The sequence below is a fragment of the Thrips palmi genome, unplaced genomic scaffold (assembly GCF_012932325.1).
Source record: "Thrips palmi isolate BJ-2018 unplaced genomic scaffold, TpBJ-2018v1 HiC_scaffold_12, whole genome shotgun sequence".
NCBI classification, from domain to species: Eukaryota; Metazoa; Arthropoda; class Insecta; order Thysanoptera; family Thripidae; genus Thrips; species Thrips palmi.
Window position 1 is genome coordinate 3,191,967 of NW_023144623.1, and position 25,821 is coordinate 3,217,787.

The following is a 25,821-nucleotide window of genomic DNA, read 5'->3' on the forward strand; positions in this document are numbered from 1 at the left end:
CGTCTGAGACCAAAATTTTGTAGGCACAATTCGTTCTCTGGTTGCGGATGCACCAAACGCGACCTGACGTACTTCAAGCACCCTTACTGTTAGATTCTCACCACGACCGGTTTACCTCTTCAGTACCGAACGCAAGCTGAGAACAAACAAGGGCTCCGTGTTTGACACTCCACCGTCGTTTCCTGCCAGGATGTCAGCACACTGTCCGTCGGGGCAAGTGAGTGAGGCCGTTATTGCTTGGGTGCTGCGTGCTTTGATGCCCTGCAGACTGATTCCGAAAGTCGTTTTCGTCGCGCTGTCTCTCTCGCACCTATGTGGGTTGCCCATGAGTGCGAGAGAGACAGAGCGACGAAATCGACTTTCGGAATCAGTCCGCTGCGCCACCTCCGCGTTTCGCTCATTGCGAATGGACGAGTGCATGTGGAGGGTAGCACGCACATGGCGGGCACGCACACGCCATGCCCCCCCACCCCCTCTCCCCTCTCTCTCCTGCCCTGGCCAAGCCCGAGGCAGGCACATGCGTCCCGACTTTGAGGTAGGAAGCACGTGCATGCCTTTGAGGAAAGCGTATCACTCGTGTAAATCTTGTCAGAATGTCACAAAACTGTCTGAAATCCTGGTCAAAATTCGCGCACCTCTGAAAGCTGAAAACATCCCCTGACATTCTGTGGATCTCAAACCATCAATATCAGAGTAAGTTTTCAGAATTTCAGCTTTCTAAGTGCGCGAATTTTGATCAGGACATGTTTCTGACATTTTGACAACATTTACACGAGTGATAGTAGCTGTTACAGCTGTAACAGTCCCTTTCAAATTAAACTGACGAACCGTCCACGGCTGAAACATTTTAAGTTTCCCTCCAACGTTTGAGCGCCAGACTTGCGTTTCTCTTAAAATTGGAATGCCTTGAAATTTCTGTTCACAGGTTTGAGGTGCAGAAGTATTGATTTCGCCTTTTGAAATAAGATGCGTTTTTCGAGCGGGAATGAAACGTAAGTCTTGACCAAAGCCCAAGGTGAAGCCGACACAATAGACCCTTTCAATCGTCGCCGAGTAAAAAACAAAAGTAATAAAAAATCCAGGAACCAGATGCGCGCTATCTAAGGTTGTGGGTAACGAATCAATTATGGGCCATTTTGTTTGACGGGCCGCTACAAATCCATGAATGAGCGAATCTGTTTCAAAATCGGTATGGGTCTTCCCTCAACCTTCCTTTGTCACCTGAAACGGCGCGGATGTCTGAGCAACGACCACAACGCCACCTATCGGGCTGCAAAGAGAGACCTTCAAAATTCAACGGAAAATTTGGCCTATCCGAGGGCAAGGGAAAAGGTATGTTTTTCAAACATTTTCAAAAAGTCTTATTATGGAATAAAGGGGGACGCCTTTGCCGATATAAGTGTAAGATAGGCGAAGGACTATAAGTCGACCTAAGTTGTAAGGCTTGACGCGCGTGTAGCTTTAAAATTTGCTGACCCACAACTGGTTCCAAAAATCAGATGTGGACCAAAACAGTCTGATTATAAAACGGCTGTAGCTCAGTAAAGGAGGGGGGCAGAGGGGGCAGCTATGCTGCGAAACGTAGTGAAGGGACCATATTTAAACGTCTCAACGCAACTTTGGCTTCTACTTCAAAATTACAATTTTTGGCCCGCCCTTCTATTCAAAAAATAGGGGGAGGGCCTATGCATTTGCCTTTGTGTCTGTGTGTTGTTGTTGTTGTTGTTGTTGTTGTTGTTGTTGTTGTTGGCGTCTGTGTACAAGGAAGGAGTTGAGCTAGAGTAACCAGATTTGGAGGGTACTTCAGGAGTACCGTCCAAACAAATAATCCGGTGGTGCAAATCCCGTCCGGGTCGCACAAGGGCTGCTGCAGGTGCATCATGGTTTACATGACCGGGAGGGGGATTTCCGCCATTATTAGTGCTAGCAGGGCACATAGGGGTATTTTTGGAATCGGGGCGACGAGACAAGATGAATGGACCTGGTCCCGACCCCATCGGCCGCTTTTACAAGTTGGCCAGATCAGGATCTTCAAAAAAGGGGGTCGACCGACTAAAAAAATTTATTGCAGATTTCGATTGGTCTCAGAAAAACCTTTTCAACGAGGGGTCAGAAAGGGGGTCCAGGAGCCCGACTTCGTCTATTAGTCACATCAGGATCTTCAAAAAAGGGGGTCGACCGACTAAAAAAATTTATTGCAGATTTCGATTGGTCTCAGCAAGACCTTTTCAACGAGGGGTCGGAAAGGGGGTCCAGGAGCCCGACTTCGTCTATTAGTCACATCAGGATCTTCAAAAAAGGGGTCCGACCGACTGAAAATTTTTACTTAAGTTTTCGATAGGTCTTGGCAAGACCTCTTCAACGAGGGGTCGGAAAGGGGGTCCAGGAGCCCGCCTTCATGAGTTATGGGAAAAAGTGCGACGGACTCGTTTTGCGCTCCTGCTGTGCCTCTATTGCAAGGAGTTGCAGTAGCATGGCAAATATGGGTATTTTCGGAATGAGGGCGAAGAGACAAATGAAATGGGCATACTCTACAAATCAAAGAGTGTACATGGTACGCTCTAACTGGAGCATGCCTGCAAGCACGCTCTAGCTAGCGCATGCCTGCCAAGCATGCACTAACTAGTGCATACATGCGATGTACACGCTAACTGAAGCATACATTTACTGCATAAGGGATAGGGAGTTTTCTGCACCAGGAAGCGTGTACATGGCATGTATGCACTAGTTAGTGCATGCTTGGCAGGCATGCGCTAGCTAGAGCGTGCTTGCAGGCATGCTCCAGTTAGAGCATACTATGTACACTCTTTGATTTGTAGAGTATTCTAAGTACAGTTGGAGTAAAAAGTGTAAGGACTATTGCATATTGTGAATAGAAGGGCGGGCCTAAGTCACGATGGTACATCGATAACTTTGCTTTACCCGCTCACGGTGTGTGTGATGCGAGCGGGCCGAAGGCCCGGGCCTTCGACTGGCCAAGTTGGGTCTGATGCGAGGGCCGAAGGCCCGAGAAAAGGCCGCCGGCAGGCCAAGCTGGGCCGGCCCCCTGTCGAACCGAGTTGCTGGCGCAGCGAAGCGGAGCTGGCAACTCGGTTCGACGGAAGGGCGGGCCCTAGCTTGTTTACTATGCATTAAGGGGGCAATACACTGAAAATGGCCAAAAACTGACTTGTGCGATTGCTTCCATACGCGTTGTTGAGCGTTGTTCAAACTTTTCATGTGTCAAGGCCTTACAAAAAGAAGCATTTTAAGCCCAGAATAGCATCGATCGGACGTCAGGGAGCGGAGCAGCGCCCAATCAAATTTTCGTCAAAAGTCGAACTGGCGGGCGTCCCTCAGTCCGCAAAAATGAAGATATCTCGACCCCGTTTGCGCCAAAATGTAGGTAATTGAAGCGGCTATAGCGCAAACTAGGATTATGAACATCGAGCAACCGAAAGTACAAAATTTCATCCAAAAACACTTTTTGAGGATTTTGCAAAAATGATCAAAACAGGTTTTTTCGTAAAATTTTGTACTTTCGATTGTTCGATGTTCATAATCCTAGTTTGCGCTATAGCCGCTTTAATTACCTACATTTTGGCGCAAACGGGGTCGAGATATCTTCATTTTTGCGGACTGAGGGACGCCCGCCAGTTCGATTTTTGACGAAAATTTGATTGGGCGCTGCTCCGCTCCCTGACGTCCGATCGACGCCATTCTGGGCTTTAAATGCTTCATTTTGTAAGGTCTTGACACATGAAAAGATTGAACAACGCACAACAACGCGTATGGAAGCAATCGCACAAGTCAGTTTTGGGCCATTTTCAGTGTATTGCCCCCTTAAAAAAATGACCCACACTTGAATTTTTACCTAAGCGGACGGTACTGTGACAAGTCCCAAGCTGAACCCTGATTGGTCATCAGCGTAGGTCTGGACGAGGTTCAGAGCGGCGACCGCTTCCTGCTGTTGGATTACTTTTGTTCTTCACTCGGTGAAGACTGAAAGCGTCTATTCTGTCTTTCTCTAATCTCTTGCTTGTTAAACGATGTCGTTAGGCCTTGGAAACCAACTGTGCGAATGGATGGGCAGAGAGCCACGCAATCAATACCCTTGTCGTGACGAGCGGCAACAGAATGGTTGCAGGTGGCACTACATCCCTTGTCCGACTGAACGACACGCGACGAATGCCCTGCCGCGGAGTTCGCGAGGGATTTGGCTTCAGGAAGGGCTGTGACCCCAAAAGGTACGTGCACGGTGTTTTGGCGTTTCCCCTACCCCTGAAACCTTACGAACTATTCCAGGCCTTACACACAAAAGTAGTTTGTGATGGGGAAGTATTTTGAGCTTGTATAAAGTTTACAAAGAAAACAATCTTAAATTTACAAATTAAATCTTTAAATAACGAACTAATTAGCTTGTACCTTACATTTTCTGTTTTGACCATGCGCCCCCTTTTCGGCTTAAATTATACCAATATTTCAGTGGTAAAATAAAAGCGTAACTGTATGCTTGAGTGAGCAAAGAGTTGCGCTTGAGGGCGTTTTGCTTGAAATTCAGCCTAGACAAGGAATTCCCCCCAATGCACTTGGATAGGGGAATCTAATCTGGGCAGGTGAACCTGTTTTGCTTGATTTCAAGCGTAAGGCCATGCTTGAAACCAACAGAGCAGCGTGATGATTTGCACTTCCCAGCCCCCTTACTCCTCTTTTTTTACTTCCTACTTGCTACTCAGCAAACTCAACAGTGTACTCAGTACACTCTCTTTAGCGTGTACTCACGAGTACACTCTCTTCAGCGTGTACGTACGGGTACACTTTCTTAAGGAGTTTAATTTTGTCTTGTAATGTGTTCCTTATAGATTCCAAATTCAGCCAGACATTTAACCCAAGTACACTGCAGGAAATAACCACAACAAAAGTACACAAATCTCTGGCAAATTTTTTAGCAGGAATTTAGTGTACTTTTCGAGTACAACAATTGTTGTACAAAGTACAATGGAACCGGCATGACGAGTGCTGTGCAGTCCAGGGCTCATTGTGGTTTGTACAATTATCGTTGTACTTTCTACAATCCCTGTTGTACTTTTATTGTACAGTTTTTGTTGTACTTTTGTTGTACTATCCACACTTTTTCTTGCAGTGTACCCTATGAGTGTAGAAAACTTCGGCCAAAAAACAACGCTGCCAACCTTCGGTGCGCACCTTTTCTCGAAAAGTAATTGATCAGGTAATATTCTGTACAGAATACTTGACACATATATCTAGTTCACCTCGTCGCCCTTTTTTGAAAGTGAGTTCCAGTTTTTTGTAAATAAGGCTGAAAAGTGAAAATATAGAGTCAATACTTCATTTTTTGCACTTTTCTGCCGTGTTTACAAAAAACTGGAACTCACTTTCAAAAAAGGGCGACCATGTGAACTACATATATGTGTCAAGTATCCTGTATATAATACCTGGACCTGGAGATCAATAACTTTTCGAGAAAACGTGCGCACCGAAGGTTGGCAGCGTTGTCTTTTGGCCGAAGTTTTCTAAACTCATAGGGTACTTGGGTTAAATGTCTGGCTGAATTTGGAATCTATAAGGAACACATTACAAGACAAAATTAAACTCCTTAAGGTAGGAAAGAGTTTTCAATGAAAACTAGGCACTTTAAAAAAAGGGGCTTCAATGGGTATTTCCCACCTTGAGGTAAGAAAGAGTTTTCAATGAAAACTAGGCACTTTAAAAAAGGGGGCTTCAATGGGTATTTCCCACCTTAAGCGTGTGCTCACAAGCACACTCCCACGAGCGTGTACTCAACTGCATGTATTTAATGGATCTGAGCACACTCTCGTTAGCGCGTGCTCATCCAGGCACACTCTCGTTGGAGTCTACTCATCCAAGCACAGTCTCGTCAGAGTGTACTCATCTGAGTACACTCTTGTAAGACACTCTTGTAAGAGTGTACTTGTGAGTAGACGCTGAACAGAGTGTGCCGAGCACACCGTTGAGTTTGCAGAGTAGCTTTGCTTTCGCCGTTTCTCGATGTACCCACCGCCAAGTGAGTGGTCATCTGACAGAACTTTGGTTCCTAAGGAATCCCATAGTAGATACGCTGTTATGTCCGATAGCTAGACAAGTGTCACTGACTAGAGAAAGATTGATTGGCTATGGACATCAAGAGTGCCACTCGGTGCACTCGGTGCCATCATTGTTGTAGGTCTGTGGACGCGTCCCTAGAGGGACGGTTACACGGAAGTAATTGGTACTCGCAATCTCACGGGGACAGTGGGGGCCACACGCAACGCAACACCCCGCCCGGCGACCTATCGACCTGCCGACTCGTTTCAGCTGTGGTGGCTGCTGGCAGAGGTAGGACGTCGCAGCTGAGCCACCGCTGCTGCTGATAGGAAACGAGACCCATGTTTGGTCGGTCGAGGCAACGTCTTGGGACCTGCCCGTACAAAAAACACAGACTTTGCTGTGGTCATCTACTTTGTTTCATAGGCTCAATCAAGGTAAAATAAGTTTATAATTCCACATGAACTTTGGATAAATTTTGATAAATTGCAGCCAAATATCTGTTAATTTCGGTACAAACTTTACTGAATTTTAAGATTCTCTTTTAATTTCCAATGAATATCATGAATTTAGAAGAAAGTTGAATAACGAATCTTCTGGAGTTGTTGCCTTAGTTGTGGAGTGGACCAGGGGTTTGTTGTCGTCCTACACGTGCCCGGTCGTAGCAATCGTCTTCGAATTTTTGATGGAATGTATCGAATTCAGTACATCGATCAAAGTGGTTTACCACATAAAAAGTTTTTTCGTGTGTATGACTCTCTTTTGACCGTTCTCGTTAATCCATTGATGGCTGCAACGCCAATCCCAAACGATAAAGGCACCGCGGATGGACAAGACTTGTTGCAAGGACACCCGCATTTTCTGTTGCTTGTAATGTTCCTAGCTGTTTCTTGAGGACTGGCCATGATGAGGGTCCATGCAGCCCCCAGCGGTTCAAGTTGGACAGGAGTCATGCAGTTCGCCCATGGTTGGCCAATGGACACGGCCTGTCTCAGAACAGCCCGACTGCTGGGCCTGGCTCCCTACGTGCAGACTGGAAGCAAACTCACACAACCTGGTTGGCTCCGCTGGTGAGTGAATGGAATCTCCTTGAGAGGGAGCCTTCGCGTCAACATGTGTTGAAATTTTTAATGAAGTCTAACTGTGTAATTGACGAGGTGCTCTACAAACTGAAGTGTGTTCTCAGTATGCGTCTACAGATGCATACTTGCAAGCACTGAGAATGAAAGAGTCACCACCATCGCCCTTTCATTGGGTAACGCACGCACCGTTGCCCAAATTTGGGTGACGAGCCCGCGGTGACCAAATTTTGGGCAGTCATAATATCGTCGTCCAAATTTGGGTAACGTCGTTGGCGACGCCGTGAGGTCCCCGATGACGCTCTTCCGGGGCCACTACGATGACTTAATGTGGCGTTGAGGCCTCCGGTCATCGTGGTGGCCCCGGAAGGACGCCATCGGGAACCTCACGGCGTCGCCGACGGCGTTACCCAAATTTGGGCGACCAAACGCCTGTTACCAAATTGCGGGTGATGAATTTTTCGTCACCAAAATTTGGGCAACGAAGTTGCATCACCCATTTAAAGGGTGATGGTGGTGACCAATTCATTCTCAGTGAGTACACACCTGCAGATGCATACTTAGCTGAGTACACATCTACAGGCATAGATGGGAGGGGGGAGGCCCAGGTGGCGGGCGGACACGCTTAGCGTCGTCTCCGTGTTCGTCCTTGGTTTTTGGTGGTACAAAGTCGGTTTTCCGTGTCGAGTGTGGTATCGGTCGGTCCGTGTTCACCCAGTGCGTCGAGGGTCGAAGTTCCGCGACGATCGGTGCATCAGTGTTCGAGTTTTGTGCAAATTAGTGTTCGGCCCTTTGTCTACCCGGCCTCCAGCGTCCCTCCGCCCGCACATGTGGCAGCGTGTGTGCGTCGCAGCGTCCCAGCCCCAGCCTCCAGCCGGCCCGGCCCGGCGTACCCCAGCGCTCACGCGCCCCGGCAGGCCTGCGGAGGGGCAGCGGTACCTCAAGCAACAGTGACCAGTGTCCAGCCGGCGTCAGTGTAGTGTGTCAGTGCCCCACGTTGTGAAGATCAGTGGTTTTGTTCATTGCGCAATCGGTCCTACCAAGTGTTCGACGGTTCAGTGGCCGAGTGTCGCCGCTCATCAACTGTGCCGTTCACCCGTGTTCAAAGAATCGTTCAGGAAAGCGCCCACTGCGCTTTGGTTTCTCCTGAGCGTCGCAGCAAGCCAGCGCCCGGCGTGGGCACGCCAGCCCCCTGTCGCTCCCCTCCACAACTCGGCATGTGGCGTAGCTACACCAGGACCACCCCGCGCCCGCACCCCAGCCTGGAGTCAGCAGCAGCCGAGGAAGGACACCTACGCCGCCTATGGATAAGTGCCTGCTCTGGTTTTGTTTTTCTCCTTTTTCTTCTGGCCGTGCGCAGCTCGGGCGGCCCCCCTCCCCTCCTCCCGCCCCGCCTTAGGGCGAGGGCGTCGCACGTTGTTTTGTGTTTTTCACGCTCATTTACAGCTCTAGGCCTAGTCCGGCGAGCAGGCCTGGTCCTCGCACCCCCCTCCCCCTCCCCTCGCCCGTGTGTGGTGTGCCAGGCGTGTGTGGGGTGGGGCTCCGCTCGCTCCTTCTTCGTCCCTTCTTTCTCTCTCATTCGCGCTGGAGCTCCTTCCTTGTCTGTTGCCTTCTCGCCCCCTCCGCCCTCCTCCCCTCCCAGCCAGTGGTCACGGGGGTGGCCTAGGCCCCAGTGGGGACGCTGGTCCATTTGCATGTCGCATGTCTTTTCCTTGCAGATCAGCGAGCCCTGCACTTTTACTTTCTGCGCGCTAGATTCGGCAGCGTCGTGGTGGATTGCCCACGCTAACTCTTATAGCCTAGGCCTGTTGGCGGTAGGGGTCGGCAGCTGGTCTTGTGGTATATCAAATTATTTGTGCTGTGTGCTTAATACTCTCTTGCAGCTAAACTTTCCGACTCAAGGGCGACACCTCATGGATGGGAATGCGGCTACGGCCTTCGACCCGTGAAGTTTGGTGTTTCCCCGACCTGCAAAAAAAAAGGGTGCCTGGACTTTTTGCAGCTTAAAACGAACCTCTGCGAGGGGCACCGCGTGGATGGGAATGCGGCTACGGCCTTCGCCCCGTGAAACCCGGTACCCCTCCTAGGGGGACGCCTCATGGATGGGAATGCGGCTACGGCCTTCGACCCGTGAAGTTTGGTGTCTCCCAACCCATAAAAAGGGTGCCGGGCCTGACCGCTCGGAAGTCACACCCGCGGTACCCCTGACAAGGGTGCCGTGCCCTGTGTCGTACGGCTAGTCATGTGACTACACGTGTCTTATTGCCGGCGATAGGGGCCTGTCATCTCATGGTGGCAAAAACGTACCAAAGAGGAGCGGTACCGCGTGGATGGGAATGCGGCTACGGCCTTCGCCCCGTGAAACCCGGTACCTCTCCTAGAGGGAGGCACCTCATGGATGGGAATGCGGCTTCGGCCTTCGACCTATGAAATCTGGTGTCTCCCTCCGCGCCTACGGACTGTCCCGCAGGACTAGGCCAAACAGCGGCTAGGCTTGCCTGGCTATCTGTAACAACTAATCAGGGGATCCCCTCGGGAGGACCCCCTTCTGCAGCGCCCCTAACGGGGAACTGCAACACCTGAGGCGCCGGACGAGCGGTGTGTGACTACACGCACCCCTCGACTGCTGCGACGACGGTTGCTCGGGCAGTAGATTGGGTGGGTTAAAACCCTGACTGTACCACAAGGTTGACAGTCGCCCCATTCGTACGCGCGCAGCGGAGTGTGGCTCTTCGGAGCCGCACTCTGCGGACTAAGGGCCCCCTGTGTTGCCCATCAACCTCACTAAGTAACAGTGAGAGGCTCATGCTTGACAGAGCCGTTCGTTGAACGTCCATCCTTAAACCTTAAAACATCTACAGGCATACTCAGCTGAGTACACGGAGGTGCACTGAGGATGCAAGAGTCATTATCATGACTATAAATTTGGGCGAGGAATTCTTTATCACCCAAATTTGGGTGAGGAACGTTTCCTCGCCCAATTTTGGTGAGAAAAGTTTCCTTACCCAAATTTGGGTCATATTGCTATTAAGCCATATACACCCTTCTTCATCCAATTTTGGGCGAGGAAACAATCCACGCCAAAATTTGGGAGATAAAGTATACCTCGCCCAAAATTTGGTATTGATCATGACTTTTTCATTCTCAGTGTGCATCTCAGCTGAGTACACATGATCCAGGAAGCGGAAGAAGGGAATAACTTGACTTATCCCCAAATTGAGTTTTTATTTTATTATTGTGCCTTAGAATGGTTTACATCATTACACCAAATTATTTGACTGAATTTCAAGCAGTTTAGGAGAAAATCCACATGGAAAAAGGGTATAACTCTACTTAACCCCTTTTACGGTCTAAATTTCATTGGAAAATGGAGATAACTCAACCTTAGTCTACATGAGTCCATTTGACAAATTGGCAAAAGGATATAACTCAACTTGTGTTTTTATGGATCTAGTGTAAAAAGAATCAACTCAACTTAACCCCCCCTTAATTTTAAATTTCAATTTGGAAAAAAGAGCTAAGTCCAAAAAATACACCAGAGTAACATACACTTTATGCAGACTATTGTTCCACTTGACTTGTCTCTAAATTCCTCTTTTATAAGGTGAGCTGACTCTGCTTTCCATTTCAACGGAAAGTGATAAGTCGCAGAAATCCTCTACGGAGTGACCTTACACTTTTGATTTTTTTTCCAAAATTTTACTAATGCTTTTTAAATTATTGACTTCTGCAACATTCATTTGTTTTGTTTTAGTTTTCCCTGCTAACAGTTTTTTGTTTCTCCTGAAAAATGGTCAAAATTGAGTTATCCCCTTCTTCCGCTTCCTGGATCACATCTGCAGATGCATACTCGGATGAGTTAGGTATGCATCTGCAGATGTGTACTCAGCTGAGTATGCAACCGTACACGTGTACTCAGCTGACTATGCATCTGTAGACGCATACTGACGTGAGTACACACTTCGGTTTTGCTTGGGGTTTGCTTATCTAGAGTTTTCGAAATGAATTTCTCACCACTGTGGTAAACCTGATATTTTTGACCCCCTTTCAGGTACAGCATTGGGGTGACGATCACTTCAAGCCTCGGCGCTGTCTTGTTTTTGTTGCTCGACGGAGTTGTAATGATTCAAAGTCCTGCGAGAGAGTATCTCTCAATGGCTGAAGTACTTGTAACCCTCGGTTACGGCTTCATGGCCGGGGGCGTGATCCTCAGTCGGTATTTCATCATTCGGCGTCAGTACCCGCACTTGCAGCAAGTCCTTCTGCATCCGGTGGTTCTCGGCGAGGCGAAGAGGACGCCGTCAAAGGGGGCTCTGCTCGTACTCTACCCGGACCTGGCGAGAACTATTGCCTTCATTGTTTTGGTACCGATTATCTGCGCCGCGATGCTGCTGGATGCTTGGTACGGTGTGTTCTCGGTCCTGCTGGCTGTTGAAGTAAGTACACTGAAAACCCAAGTACGTTCTCAGTACTCCTGCACTCTCAGCACGACGACTTTTTGATCATTTTTTATTCGTGCAGGCAATTTGTGCAACCGCATAGTACGTACTATTTCTTTTTGAAAGAACTACTTCGGAAATATTAAATAATGTTCTAACAATTTGATTTTGTACATAATTTAAAATGGAAATTTGTCATACTTAAAAAATTCTAAGTATTTGTTGCTTATACGAATACGTGAGAAAAAAGTCAGTAACGTGCTGAGAGTGTGTACACCCTCAAGTGCTTTATGTGTGTATTCAGTCCACACTTGAGTTTTCAGTGTAGCAAAATATCTTCGGTGGGCGTTTGCGGCTCGTATGTTTCATCTGAAGGGCTTCCTCACCCTCAGAATCTTATGACACGGCGTAACATACATTCTCAGCACGTTACTGACATTTTCCCCATTAATAACGTATTCGTATAAGCAAGAATAATACTTAGTATTTTCTAAGTAATAATGAATAATTTCCTGTGTAAATTTATGCACAAAACCAAATTGTTAGTAGGCTACATTATTTAGAATTTCCTAAGTGGTTCTTTAAAAAACGGAAAGTACGTATTGTGGTTGCACAAATGACTTGCATAAGTACTGACAAAATAATCAGAAAGTCAGTACCGTGCTAGTGTCCGAAGAAATGAAGACTTACGTATCGTACTCATCGTACTTTACGCTGAATCATTCGTAATACGAAGAAATCTGACGTACTCATGCAGAACACTAGTACGATGAAATCATGCATACTTATGTAGACATTTGTGCATATTACGTATGTGCAAATTTATGCATACCTTACGATGACAAATCATCGTAATACGTATAGAAACGTTCGTAAAAAAATGAGCGTGATCCAGAATGAACTGCTTTTCACGGTGGTTTTCTCAAGAACTCATGGGAAATCGCTATTAACTATGGGCCACACTCTCAGCCTCTCATTGACTTTCACGTAAGTAACCAGGTACTATAGCCGACAACAATAATACTTAGGGTTTTCTTCTTACATACGAACAGCATAAAATTATGTAGTAATTATTTTTTCTGAATAAGTACTAACATAAAGGCAGATAAGACGAACATAAGTCAAAAGTACATACTACTGTTGCACAAAAAACTAGAGGCACTTCGCCAAAATGACAATACCATGTACTAAAGGTCAATAGTCTGTCTGAGAGAGCACCTTGGGCCTGAGAAAATCAAAGACTGTCTTTGCCATTTTAAGCCCATTTGCGAATCGTGTGCTGCAAGGGCGAAAAGCTCTAAGACACACTCAACAAAATTGGAGGCGTTTTCTATATTCATCCTTTTTCATCAACTTTGGCAGAAGGTTCTGGAATCGGCAGAACTGTCGCTGTTTCTGTTCCTTCTGGACACGTTGGCCAGCGACTTCAAACGCCTGAATGGAGAAATCACATTTTTGAAACAGAGAAAGGAATCGCAGAAGGATATTTCGGAAGTGGTCTTGCAGGTTTGTATCCCCCACTGTTTGACTGGTCTTCACTAATGAAACAAAGGCATAAAAACCATGTCCTGACTAGCGTAAACGATCTAGGACCCGGCGTGAATCGTTTAATGCCCTAGGGAAGGTCATAAATTGGTTTAGGACGTCCTAGTTAAGGAAGTATACTTGAATGCATAATTTCAATTTCAAAAGGTAAAATAAAACGATTCGCGCCGTTCAAGGGCGTGATCTTTATGCCTTTGGTGCTAGGACCATTGAAAATAGTACAATTTGTGTTTGCTCAAAAAACGCAATAACACTGGAAATGCAAAGGCGATACTTAAGTACATTTTTTGGCGATACAATTGAGTAACTCCACCCCAAGGTGGACCGAGATCTGGGATTGGGTCACGGATTCGGTTCAAACTTTGTGGGTTCAATAGGTACCACTAGGACCTATCAACCCTAAAAGGAAAGTTGGCTAGCTCAAATAGAACCTGAGATATTTGCATTTTTCTAAATTTGACTAATTTAGCGGAAAAATGTCGCTTTCTGATTTTTTATTGGTAAAAGTTGTTCGCTTAGTTCTGGCTTATGTTTCTTCTTTCTAGTCATAAAAATAGAAGAAAAATGGTGGTAGGCCAAGATTTGTACGTTGCTTGGTTTGTCCTATTCGAGCAATTTTGTCGAATTCATCGAAACTCTCATACCCAAAATACTCCACCTTGGATTTGACCCTGGTACGTCTCATTTCACTTCTTTTACTCTAATAAACAATTGCTATATAGTCCCTAGCACCAACAATTCCATATAAGCCAGAAAAATCAAACACACATTTTTCAATTTTCTTCTTTTACCTATTTTTGGCGCTTTTGTCAAGATTGGGGCTTCTACATGAGCTAGGGTGATAAGAAAGATCCTGCCTGCCCTCAATTAAGATAGTATCGACACAAACAAAGAGACCCAAACACAAGGTGCACTAAAAATTTATAATGAAATTGTTTCGAGCAAATTTTTAAAGTTTACGAGGGGTGTGAGGAATTTAAATCGGAGGAAAATGTAATGCTTCAGCCAAAAGTGGATTCGTGGTGCATTTGTTAGCTTTCTCGAGTAGGTATGGTTCCCTTTTAACCATGAGAATGTTCCTCCTTGATAACCAGCGTTAAAACCCTGATATGGTATGGGGTTGTTGGACTTACGATTTCAACGTATTAACAAAGTAATGATCTATTTATTTAGGTTGTTTGCAACGTGTAAGCTGAGCCCCCTTAGTCTTAAGTCATCCGGTTGGTCTCAAATTTACAAACCAAATGGAACCAGGCTCAGTTATTGAGACTAAGCGGTTGAAGTTATATGTTGCAAACCTAAATAAATGGATCATTACTTTGCTTATGCGTTGAAATTGCAAGTCCAACAACCCCATTCCAAATCAGGGTTTTAACACTGATTATCAAGTAGGAACACTCACATGGTTAAAAGGGCGCCACACCTACTGAAGAAAGCTAACAAATGCACTACAAATCCACTTTTGGCTGAAGCATTACATTTTCCTCCGATTTAAACTCCTAACACCCCTCGTAAACTTTTAAAATTTGCTCGAAACAATTTCATTATAAATTTTTAGTGCACCTTGTGTTTGGGTCTCTTTGTTTGTGTCGATACTGTCTTAATTGAGGGCAGGAACGATCTTTTTTATCACCCAAGCTCATGTAGAAGCCCCAATCTTGACAAAAGCGCCAAAAATAGGTAAAAGAAGAAAATTGAAAAATGTGTGTTTGATTTTTCTGGCTTATATGGAATTGTTGGTGCTAGGGACTATATAGCAATTGTTTATTAGAGTAAAAGAAGTGAAATGAGACGTACCAGGGTCAAATCCAAGGTGGAGTATTTTGGGTATGAGAGTTTCGATGAATTCGACAAAATTGCTCGAATAGGACAAACCAAGCAACGTACAAATCTTGGCCTGCCACCATTTTTCTTCTTTTTTTATGACTAGAAAGAAGAAACATAAGCCAGAACTAAGCGAACAACTTTTACCAATAAAAAATCAGAAAGCGACATTTTTCCGCTAAATTAGTCAAATTTAGAAAAATGCAAATATCTCAAGATCTAATTGAGCTAGCCAACTTTCCTTTTAGGGTTGATAGGTCCTAGTGGTACCTATTGAACCCACAAAGTTTGAACCGAATCCGTGACCCAATCCCAGATCTCGGTCCACCTTGGGGTGGAGTTACTCAATTGAGTATCGCCAACAAACGGCATAACGGAAAAGTAAGTATTGCCTTCAAAACGGCGATACACAAAAAGTATTGCCGAAATTTGGCGATACTTTTGGGTATCGCCAAAACCGCGGCATTAAACTAAGGACTTGCTTGTCCCCTTGATTTGTTCAACGTTTAATGCCAAATCGTGGCAATACTCCAAAGTATCGCCAAATTTCGGCGATACTTTTGTGTATCGCCGTTTTGAAGGCACTACTTTTGTTTATCGCCGTTTTGAAGGCAATACTTTTGTGTATCGCCGTTTTGAAGGCAATACTTTTGTGTATCGCCGTTTTGAAGGCAATAATTTTGTGTATCGCCGTTTTGAAGGCAATCCTTTTGTGTATCGCCGTTTTGAAGGCAATACTTTTGTGTATCGCCGTTTTGAAGGCAATACTTTTGTGTATCGCCGTTTTGAAGGCAATACTTTTGTGTATCGCCGTTTTGAAGGCAATACTTTCCCGTAAGGCGGTTTATTGGCGATACTCAATTGTATCGCCAAAAAAGGTACCAAAAGTATTGCCTTTGGATTTGCAGTCAAGCGAGAGAGAAAAAAGTCCATATAGGTCTGAGAGTGTTCGCGGAATGAGAGTGAAGTGTTCGTCGTCCTTTTGCTCGGATGGTCTTACCCAATAATTGTGTACGCTGCAAGGACAGGTGAAGCGGGGCAAGAGCGCCTTGTTTCAGGACGCACATTCACGCTAAACAACCGTATCTGGTTTTCCCAGGAAGCCTATGTTAAAGACGCTTGTGATTTCCAGGGGGTTCCTGGGGAAACCAGGAACCGTTTTTACCGTGTTACACGAAGATGAATGACATGTTTGTCCGACAGATTCGCAAGGCCCACCTCAAAACGACAGAATGTCTGGAAGATGTGTGCGAGTGCTTCGGCCCACAAGTGTCTTCGGTTCTGTTCAACATGTGCGCACTAGTGGTTGGTCTTCTCGCAGTCTCCATGACCATTGCAGAAAGAATGGCCACATACGTCAATACCTCCAACAGGCCTTTCCTCATCTATGCCTTTTTTGCGCTCACCGCGGGACAGGTCCCGATTTACATCTTTTCGATCATTAGATCCTTGAATACTGCTGACAACGTGACCGCAGAGGTAAAGACAACAGGAATAGTTAGCAATCTCAGTCTCGTATTGACTTTTCATCTTTTGCTTTAATTTTTAGGCACGAAGTGGCCTTATAGTATACCCAGGATTCAGCCGGCCCGAGATTCAATTTGTGTGGCCCTTTATGCATTTCGGAAATTTTCTATACGATTTTAATGAGACTTTGCAGACTTGTAGATCTTTGAACGCTGATTCTCATGCTGAAATCTGGTTAAAAAGTTGGTGGCCAATTTTGAGAAATTTGCTGTCAAAATCGCCGTTTCCATGGCAAAACTCGACTCGTCAAAGGAAAAAAAAGGGAGTGGGGGGAGCCGAGCCGGGGCGGACCAATAGCCGAGCTTCTTTTTGGGTCTGTACAGCTTACTCCAAAAGCTGAAATCAGCACTTTCGAAATGAAAAATTTCTTTGACTGCAGGTAGACAAGATGCAACAATAGAATTGGTGTCGGTTCGAACGCAGTTTTTCGGGTAGAACTATCCAATAATACTTCTTGATTGGAGTGTTTTTGGACATGCGCAGTAGGTTTGCAACCTGTTCAACAGTTTAACCAAGTGTAGCATTTGAAATCTGTATTAATTTTGCTCTCTTTCTTGTTTTTTCTTTGTTTCCTGCTTATGAAAATTCATATAAAACAAATTTTCAATTTTTGTGTGATGACTTTCTAAAAAAATATTCACAGAAAATTAGCAAAACAAAAGTTCTTTTTTTCTGACATATAGTTTCTCAAATATTCCTTTTTTTTCTGTCAATAAAACAATTTTGTTGTTGTTGTGATTCAGTTAGCACTAGGACCACTTCGCTCCACCTCGCGACTTGCAGTGCTCATGTTCCTCGAACAAGACTCACCCGCGTTTGGAAACCATCCCTCCCGAGTTTATGGAGTTTGTCAAACCAACCGTCGTGGTGTTGATACGTTGTAAGGGAGAACTATTACACAGAATTGAAGAAAACATGACTAGAGAACCATAGCCTTTTGAAACAAGCCAAACAATTCAACGTCAGCAACAGTGGATGGCCAGTTTTAATGCGCGACTGCTGGTGCTTTCAGCTTCGCGATTTTCGCAAGGGCGCAGACGCCGAGAAACTAGTTGCCAACCCGTGAAAATTAATTTACTGCCTTCTTTCTGCCAAGAACATTTTAATAATGATGGACTTTAAAGATGTTCCATTGTTAGAACACTGCGGAATACATTAGCATTGGAATTTTTTGAATTTACCAGCATTTTGATTTCTATTTATTGTCAAGTTTAAATTTCGACGGGTATGGCACATCGACCACATTGGTACCACTGCTATTGGTAGTCCCCTGAGCCACAACTTCACAACTTCACAACACCACTTCTTTTCTTTCTCCACACTCTTACACAATAATCAAATTGACTTCGTGACTCCTAGGATTTCTTGAAATCGTATTTTTTTTTGTTGAAATGTAATATGTACTATTTTCTTTTTAGCTGTGCACTATTTTGTTCTTTGTATAATGTATTTACTACATTAAACCTGACTTTTTGTCATTTGCAATGTACTTTTCAATTTCTACATGATCTATTGACAATTTTATCTTTAAAACGGTCAAAATTGTGCATAGTTACGAAGAAAATAGTCCATTTTATGTTTGCTTATTAAACGTCATGAGCAACCGAGAAAAGGTTCCATATAGGTCTGAGAGTGTAGGAGTTGGATGACTCAGTGCACGTCGTGAGAACAAGGTGTGAATACAACCATCAATGAGCACAGCGTGCTTTGCTGCTGGTGCCATGCGCAGTTTAGTGTACATATTTCAGGATCTGCACTTTGTCACTTTACTGCGAACAATTTGACTTTCTCAGCTGCGAGGAGCTTGGTTCATAGGATTGTGAAATAAATTGGTAATTTCCAGATTCCACTGTGACGCGTCTCTTTGTTGGCAGGGAAACAGAGCCATGACCGTCGCTCACTCACTGGCAAGTGTGTGTCGTTTAACTTCAAAGGAAACAGAACAGGCAAGCATCCATCAGGCGCCCCAATCCTTCGACCCACGTCAGTGGTGGACCCAGAGAGTAGACGGAGTGGAAGAGGGATGTCGCCTTGTCAAGGGCCATCCCCTTGAGTTTTGCAGTCAGATGGATAGTCGTGTGTTCGTTATGCACACTCTCATCCCAGGAACGTGACGTCGCGTTGAAATGAATGCGGCAAAATGTCACGTTCCTTTCAGCATTGTGTCATGTCATGTTCGTGTGGACGCGAATCACTGAATCAGCTTTTATTAGCTTATTCACGTAGGAACGAACGTGGAACAATGCAACGTGATGTCTCGTTCATGGAATGAGAGTGCAGTTAGTTGCATACTCAAAGTGTACCTCAGCGTATATTAGTAGAAATCTGCGAAAAGTTGATGACTGAGGGTAAGGGTAAGGGTGAGGGTAACATGAATCACTTTATAGAAATGTCCTATATTTCGGCTAAAACAACCGATGACCTAAATTTTCTTCGATACATTTCAAGATTACCACAAAGACAATCTCCTCCCAAGAACTGAACATTTAATAACAAATACTGTGAACGCGGGTAATTTGGACCACAGTGGGTAATGTGGACCAGCCCCGACATTCTTCTCTGCAATCGGTGCTGCCGCGGAGGCCTCGAAAACAATTTCTGGCAATAACAACCGAACTTGCATGTGCCGTGGCTCAAATAATGCCAATGAAACGGTGCTCCAAGACTCAAATTGGGATATCAGCTCGATTTACAGCAAATTCGAACTCATATTTTGGCGTTTTTGGACTTTCAATGATAAACTTCAGTTGTGGAGCATCAACTACAAATAATGCTGCCGTTTCTGGTATTTATTCTTGTATCCTCACGTTTCGAGACTACGTCCTGTCGAAACTTGCCTCTCTCAATCGAGATATTGATGACTTATGAGGTAAAAAGTGAAAAATTGTAACTTTACAGGGTAATTTGGACCATGTTAAATGGCAGATACTGAGAAAAGTTTTAGGTGTTTTGTCTTCGAAATCGAAATTTAAACAAACTAGTATAGATTGATTGCGTTTCACGGTTTTTAATTCATACGGCGCAGGAGTGGTTTTAATGTCAAATTCCACAATGTTTCACTTTTATCAAAAATCCCTATTTTGATGGCGCAGGAGCCCTTATCGCGAGATTCAAGTAAGGCACCCAAGACCAACACACTCCGAAAAGCTTTTCTTAGTCTCTGAAGGCAATGGGAAACCCCAATCACCCTCCATAGCTGAAAAATTCTAGGGGTGGTCCATATTACTCCACACTAGGGTGTAATACGGACCACTCTTTGTACAGCTGTTACTCTGCAAAGAAGCAGGCTAATAACATGCCGTTTGGGCCAAAACACACGGGAAGGATGGTAGATAATATATTTAAATTGGCAAGATCGCAGCACCTTTCAGTTTTCAGTAATTCCAAAATAACCTCGAAAAGTAGTCCCTATTACCCACAACTACACTGTTAGAAAAGATTGTTGAATTACGACAAAAGTTGCAACAACTTAGTCGTACCCAAACAACAAATTCATTCAAAATTAAAACGACTAAAACATCGTTCCAAAACAATTTCTACCGTTTCAGAAAATAACAGCTATTTAGTCGTTCAAAAACGAGATCCCTGTTTTAAAATGACAAACTCATTCACTAACGACAGAACTGAGCAGATCAAAAATTACATGAAAACACATTTTAGTTCACTCAAAAAACAAAAAATTATTCCTTTAAAAAAGAATCTGAAATCTGCTTAAACATGTTCCCGGTACTCCACTGTCCATGCCCAGTTGCTTTGACCCGAGTTAAATTGTTTGCCTACCGCTGACTGCGCACTGCTTGAAGCCACCTGACCTGCTATGTCGCTGATGAAGAGCTTGCTGCTGCACTATGGAAGAGTGCATCCTGCCTTAGCTGAGCATGTTCTGTTTTGCTTTCTGCATGATGTCTCCACAAGATGCCTTCACTCTGCACTGCTTTGATTGTAAGAGCTCTCCTTAATAAAAATAGAACTTAAAAGCACTCAGTGGCTTGGTCAAGTGTGAGAACTAAATCTTTAACCTATTCTTGCACGTTTGTCTCTTGTCACGTTCAGAAAACAACGAAATACACTCCACTTCGAAGCGAGGGGTCGGCAACTCATATATTACTTCGTACGCGGTGGCTATATTACCCGTATATTACCATATATTACTTGCATATTACCACAATTTCGCCTCTATAATACCCCTATATTACTATATTACTTGGTATTACTTTATTACACATATATTACCTATATTACGGTAATATACGTATACTCCCTCGTACACGGCCAAGGGAAGTTGCCGACCCCTCGCTTCGAAGTTTGTGTTGATGGCTAGGCCACTGGGAAACTTCACAACATTCCATCAAGTTCTTTGTGGCAACACCAAAACAAACGTCCCGCGGGCGTGGAAACGCATGATAGGGCCAAAGGTAATCCATGGGGAGTGAAACAGTCCTATATCCCCTCACAATTTAGCAAAACTTGGGGTGAAAACATTAAATTTGAGACGACAACGGTCACCAAAACAAACACACGCACACCGACCACCGTATATGAAAAATTCGACATGAGAGTAAATATGAGAAACAACAAGTTGACAAATGAAAGTGAAAGTAGAAGAGGGGAGCACCCTAATTTCTCATATTTACTCTCATGTCGAATTTTTCATATACGGTGGTCGGTGTGCGTGTGTTTGTTTTGGTGACCGTTGTCGTCTCAAATTTAATGTTTTCACCCCAAGTTTTGCTAAATTGTGATGGGATATTGGACTGTTTCACTCCCCATGGATTACCTTTGGCCCTATCATGCGTTTCCACGCCCGCGGGACGTTTGTTTTGGTGTTGCCACAAAGAACTTGATGGAATGTTGTGAAGTTTCCCAGTGGCCTAGCCATCAACACAAACTTCGAAGTGGAGTGTATTTCGTTGTCTCCTGAACGTGACAAGAGACAAACGTGCAAGAATAGGTTAAAGATTTAGTTCTCACACTTGACCAAGCCACTGAGAGTAACTCCACCCCAAGGTGGACCGAGATCTGGGATTGGGTCACGGATTCGGTTCAAACTTTGTGGGTTCAATAGGTACCACTAGGACCTATCAACCCTAAAAGGAAAGTTGGCTAGCTCAATTAGATCTTGAGATATTTGCATTTTTCTAAATTTGACTAATTTAGCGGAAAAATGTCGCTTTCTGATTTTTTATTGGTAAAAGTTGTTCGCTTAGTTCTGGCTTATGTTTCTTCTTTCTAGTCATAAAAAAAGAAGAAAAATGGTGGCAGGCCAAGATTTGTACGTTGCTTGGTTTGTCCTATTCGAGCAATTTTGTCGAATTCATCGAAACTCTCATACCCAAAATACTCCACCTTGGATTTGACCCTGGTACGTCTCATTTCACTTCTTTTACTCTAATAAACAATTGCTATATAGTCCCTAGCACCAACAATTCCATATAAGCCAGAAAAATCAAACACACATTTTTCAATTTTCTTCTTTTACCTATTTTTGGCGCTTTTGTCAAGATTGGGGCTTCTACATGAGCTTGGGTGATAAAAAAGATCGTTCCTGCCCTCAATTAAGACAGTATCGACACAAACAAAGAGACCCAAACACAAGGTGCACTAAAAATTTATAATGAAATTGTTTCGAGCAAATTTTAAAAGTTTACGAGGGGTGTTAGGAGTTTAAATCGGAGGAAAATGTAATGCTTCAGCCAAAAGTGGATTTGTAGTGCATTTGTTAGCTTTCTTCAGTAGGTGTGGCGCCCTTTTAACCATGTGAGTGTTCCTACTTGATAATCAGTGTTAAAACCCTGATTTGGAATGGGGTTGTTGGACTTGCAATTTCAACGCATAAGCAAAGTAATGATCCATTTATTTAGGTTTGCAACATATAACTTCAACCGCTTAGTCTCAATAACTGAGCCTGGTTCCATTTGGTTTGTAAATTTGAGACCAACCGGATGACTTAAGACTAAGGGGGCTCAGCTTACACGTTGCAAACAACCTAAATAAATAGATCATTACTTTGTTAATACGTTGAAATCGTAAGTCCAACAACCCCATACCATATCAGGGTTTTAACGCTGGTTATCAAGGAGGAACATTCTCATGGTTAAAAGGGAACCATACCTACTCGAGAAAGCTAACAAATGCACCACGAATCCACTTTTGGCTGAAGCATTACATTTTCCTCCGATTTAAATTCCTCACACCCCTCGTAAACTTTAAAAATTTGCTCGAAACAATTTCATTATAAATTTTTAGTGCACCTTGTGTTTGGGTCTCTTTGTTTGTGTCGATACTATCTTAATTGAGGGCAGGCAGGATCTTTCTTATCACCCTAGCTCATGTAGAAGCCCCAATCTTGACAAAAGCGCCAAAAATAGGTAAAAGAAGAAAATTGAAAAATGTGTGTTTGATTTTTCTGGCTTATATGGAATTGTTGGTGCTAGGGACTATATAGCAATTGTTTATTAGAGTAAAAGAAGTGAAATGAGACGTACCAGGGTCAAATCCAAGGTGGAGTATTTTGGGTATGAGAGTTTCGATGAATTCGACAAAATTGCTCGAATAGGACAAACCAAGCAACGTACAAATCTTGGCCTACCACCATTTTTCTTCTATTTTTATGACTAGAAAGAAGAAACATAAGCCAGAACTAAGCGAACAACTTTTACCAATAAAAAATCAGAAAGCGACATTTTTCCGCTAAATTAGTCAAATTTAGAAAAATGCAAATATCTCAGGTTCTATTTGAGCTAGCCAACTTTCCTTTTAGGGTTGATAGGTCCTAGTGGTACCTATTGAACCCACAAAGTTTGAACCGAATCCGTGACCCAATCCCAGATCTCGGTCCACCTTGGGGTGGAGTTACTCCTGAGTGCTTTTAAGTTCTATTTTTATTAAGCAGAGCTCTTACAATCAAAGCAGTGCGGAGTGAAGGCATCTTGTGGAGACTAGAGACCTAGAGACTGACGGAGAAGCGCGGGCGCCGTCGCGCGCTGGCGGCCATTTTGTCTGGGCCGGCCCAGAAGGGAGCGGGGAGGGGACAGGGAGCGGAGCGGAGAGCGGTGCGGTAAGGTGGGGCGAGGCGGAGCGCAGCAGTCAGCCGGAACAGTTTTTCGGGCACAGCTCGAAAACCGTTCCAGTTAGAGTGGTACAGTAAGCGAGCCGATTGTAGCTTGTACAGAGACCTACAATCGGCTCGCTTACTATACCCCTCTATCTAGAACGGTTTGGAAGCTGTGACCGAAAAACCTTCTCCAGCCGTTAAGTGCGTGCGCTGCCATTTTGTCCGGAATATGAGAGAGCTCTCCGGCCGCGCGCGAGGAGTATGAGAAACTGTTGGTGCGCTTATCGGCGCCCGCGCTTCTCCGTCAGTCTCTAGGTCTCTAGTGGAGACATCATGCAGAAAGCAAAACAGAACGTGCTCAGCTAAGGCAGGATGCACTCTTCCATAGTGCAGCAGCAAGCTCTTCATCAGCGACATAGCAGGTCAGTTGGCTTCAAGCAGTGCGCAGTCAGCGGTAGGCAAACAATTTAACTCGGGTCAAAGCAACTGGGCATGGACAGTGGAGTACCGGGAACATGTTTAAGCAGATTTCAGATTCTTTTTTAAAGGAATAATTTTTTGTTTTTTTGAGTGAACTAAAATTTTTTTTCATGTAATTTTTGATCTGCTCAGTTCTGTCGTCAGTGAACGAGTTTGTCATTTTAAAACAGGGATCTGGTTTTTAAACGAGCTTTTTTATTCATGATAAAGTTGTTAATCATTTAATGGTCCCAAACAAATTTGTTGTTCACAAACAACTTTTTGGTTACGACTAGTTGTTTTTAAACAAATCATGTCGTTTATAAACAACTCGTGTTAGAAAAAAAATTAGCGACAAATTTGTCGTTAAATTACGACAAAATTTCTAACAGTGTACGGTACTTTGAAATTTACAGGGCTTTGAAAATTCACTGACGTGATCCATGTTTGAGGCCCCCCCCCTCTCGCGTTTTTATAGGGGTGTTCCGATAACTTCCGGTCGCCTAAATTTTAAAAGGGTACACACTGAAGGTGCCACGAAAAATTTTTGAGACATTTCTGATAAATGGATTCTTTTGGATTCTCAACGGTTTGAAGTTGGATCCTAACCTAACCTGAAGGCAGGCTGTTTTCGGACCCCTTTTCAGAGGCACATTTTTACTTGCATACTGTAAGGGTAACGGTTAGATTGATCAGGCCCCCGCGCGTGATTCTGCAAGTTAAACGTCATGACTTCATGATAAACTTTGAAAAAAAATAAATTGGTCGATTGGTTTGACAGTAAGGGCTCGCTAACAAAAATGATCCATGATTGTACCCCGATCCATGTTCGGCACTTTACCCCTTTACCCTAGGTTTCAGGACACGTCCTTCTTTCTTTACCCCCCTTTCTTTCCTCTCTGTATCCACGTCTGACCCACACAATCGCGTCTTTAGCTTATTCATATTTTTCAGGTGGAAATTTTCACCACACAACTCTCCCAGCGCGCTGCTGCCGTCCGCCTCTGTCGCGTTGTAACGTTGGACCTCAGTTTGGCATTGTCGGTAAGTCTGGGAACTGTAAAAGAAATAGGAGAAACGTGCTACACTTTTTTGTGACTCACGAAGGAGTTTTCACTCTTGATTTAATTTCGAATTTTTTGATTTCATGCTCAAGGGATTGGGATCGGTGGCCAACTTTTTCGTCCTCATCTTGCAGATGCGGGAAGTTAAACTCGAATCAAAATCTCACGAGACTGAAGTGTTCTCCAATTCGTCTCGATCACCATGAAACACACGGCGAAAACGATGTCTGGAAATTTCCAGACATTTTTGCCGCTTTCCAGATATTTATCTGGGATGCACCTTTTGATCCCAAACCGGCCCCACAGCGTCTGCCAGAAGAATCACGAGCTGGTTTATCAAGAAGTCTGGCCTCTCACCTCTGCCCTGGGAGCCCGCCGAGCCGTAGACCTTGGCGATGGTCTTGCCGGCGACGAGGGCGCTGAGGCCGCGGCCGCTGCCTTGACGGTCTCGGCCTTGGGGCGGACGAGCATGGCGGTCACTGTTATTCAAACTGCGATAACCACTGTATATATTTTGCAATAAAAATCTTATCACATTTTTTTGCTTTGATGACAACTAAATATCTGCAATAAAAAATTTATAGCTAAATTTTGCAATAAAGTATCACATTTTTGCGATAATGACTACAAAGATAATGCAATAAAAAGTTATGGCAGAAAAAAATGTGATAAAAGTTACTACAAAACGCTCTATTACCGCAAGAATTATGGGGTGGTTATTGCAAAAAAAGTGCAATAACAAAATTATCGCACTCCAGGATGCGATAAATCGTGGGAATCGCAAA

General features: G+C 44.3%; 1 protein-coding gene across 2 annotated transcripts; it reads left to right on the forward strand.

Moving 5' to 3' along the window:
• The first annotated feature begins 525 nt into the window (after positions 1–525).
• LOC117639914 lies at positions 526–25,650 on the forward strand. 2 transcript variants are annotated; one of them, XM_034375959.1, is made up of 11 exons: positions 526–535; positions 926–992; positions 4,039–4,226; positions 6,316–6,482; positions 6,929–7,115; positions 11,176–11,560; positions 12,926–13,069; positions 16,136–16,411; positions 18,334–18,405; positions 24,927–25,016; positions 25,129–25,650. In XM_034375959.1, the coding sequence occupies exons 5-11, from the start codon at positions 6,949–6,951 to the stop codon at positions 25,240–25,242; spliced, it is 1,248 nt and encodes a 415-aa protein (XP_034231850.1). In that variant the 5' UTR covers positions 526–535; positions 926–992; positions 4,039–4,226; positions 6,316–6,482; positions 6,929–6,948; the 3' UTR covers positions 25,243–25,650. The 2 variants fall into 2 exon arrangements, with proteins under 2 accessions (XP_034231850.1, XP_034231851.1); XM_034375960.1 differs by lacking the exons at positions 526–535; positions 926–992; positions 4,039–4,226; positions 6,316–6,482 and having other exon boundaries at positions 6,526–7,115.
• The last annotated feature ends 171 nt before the right edge of the window (positions 25,651–25,821 follow it).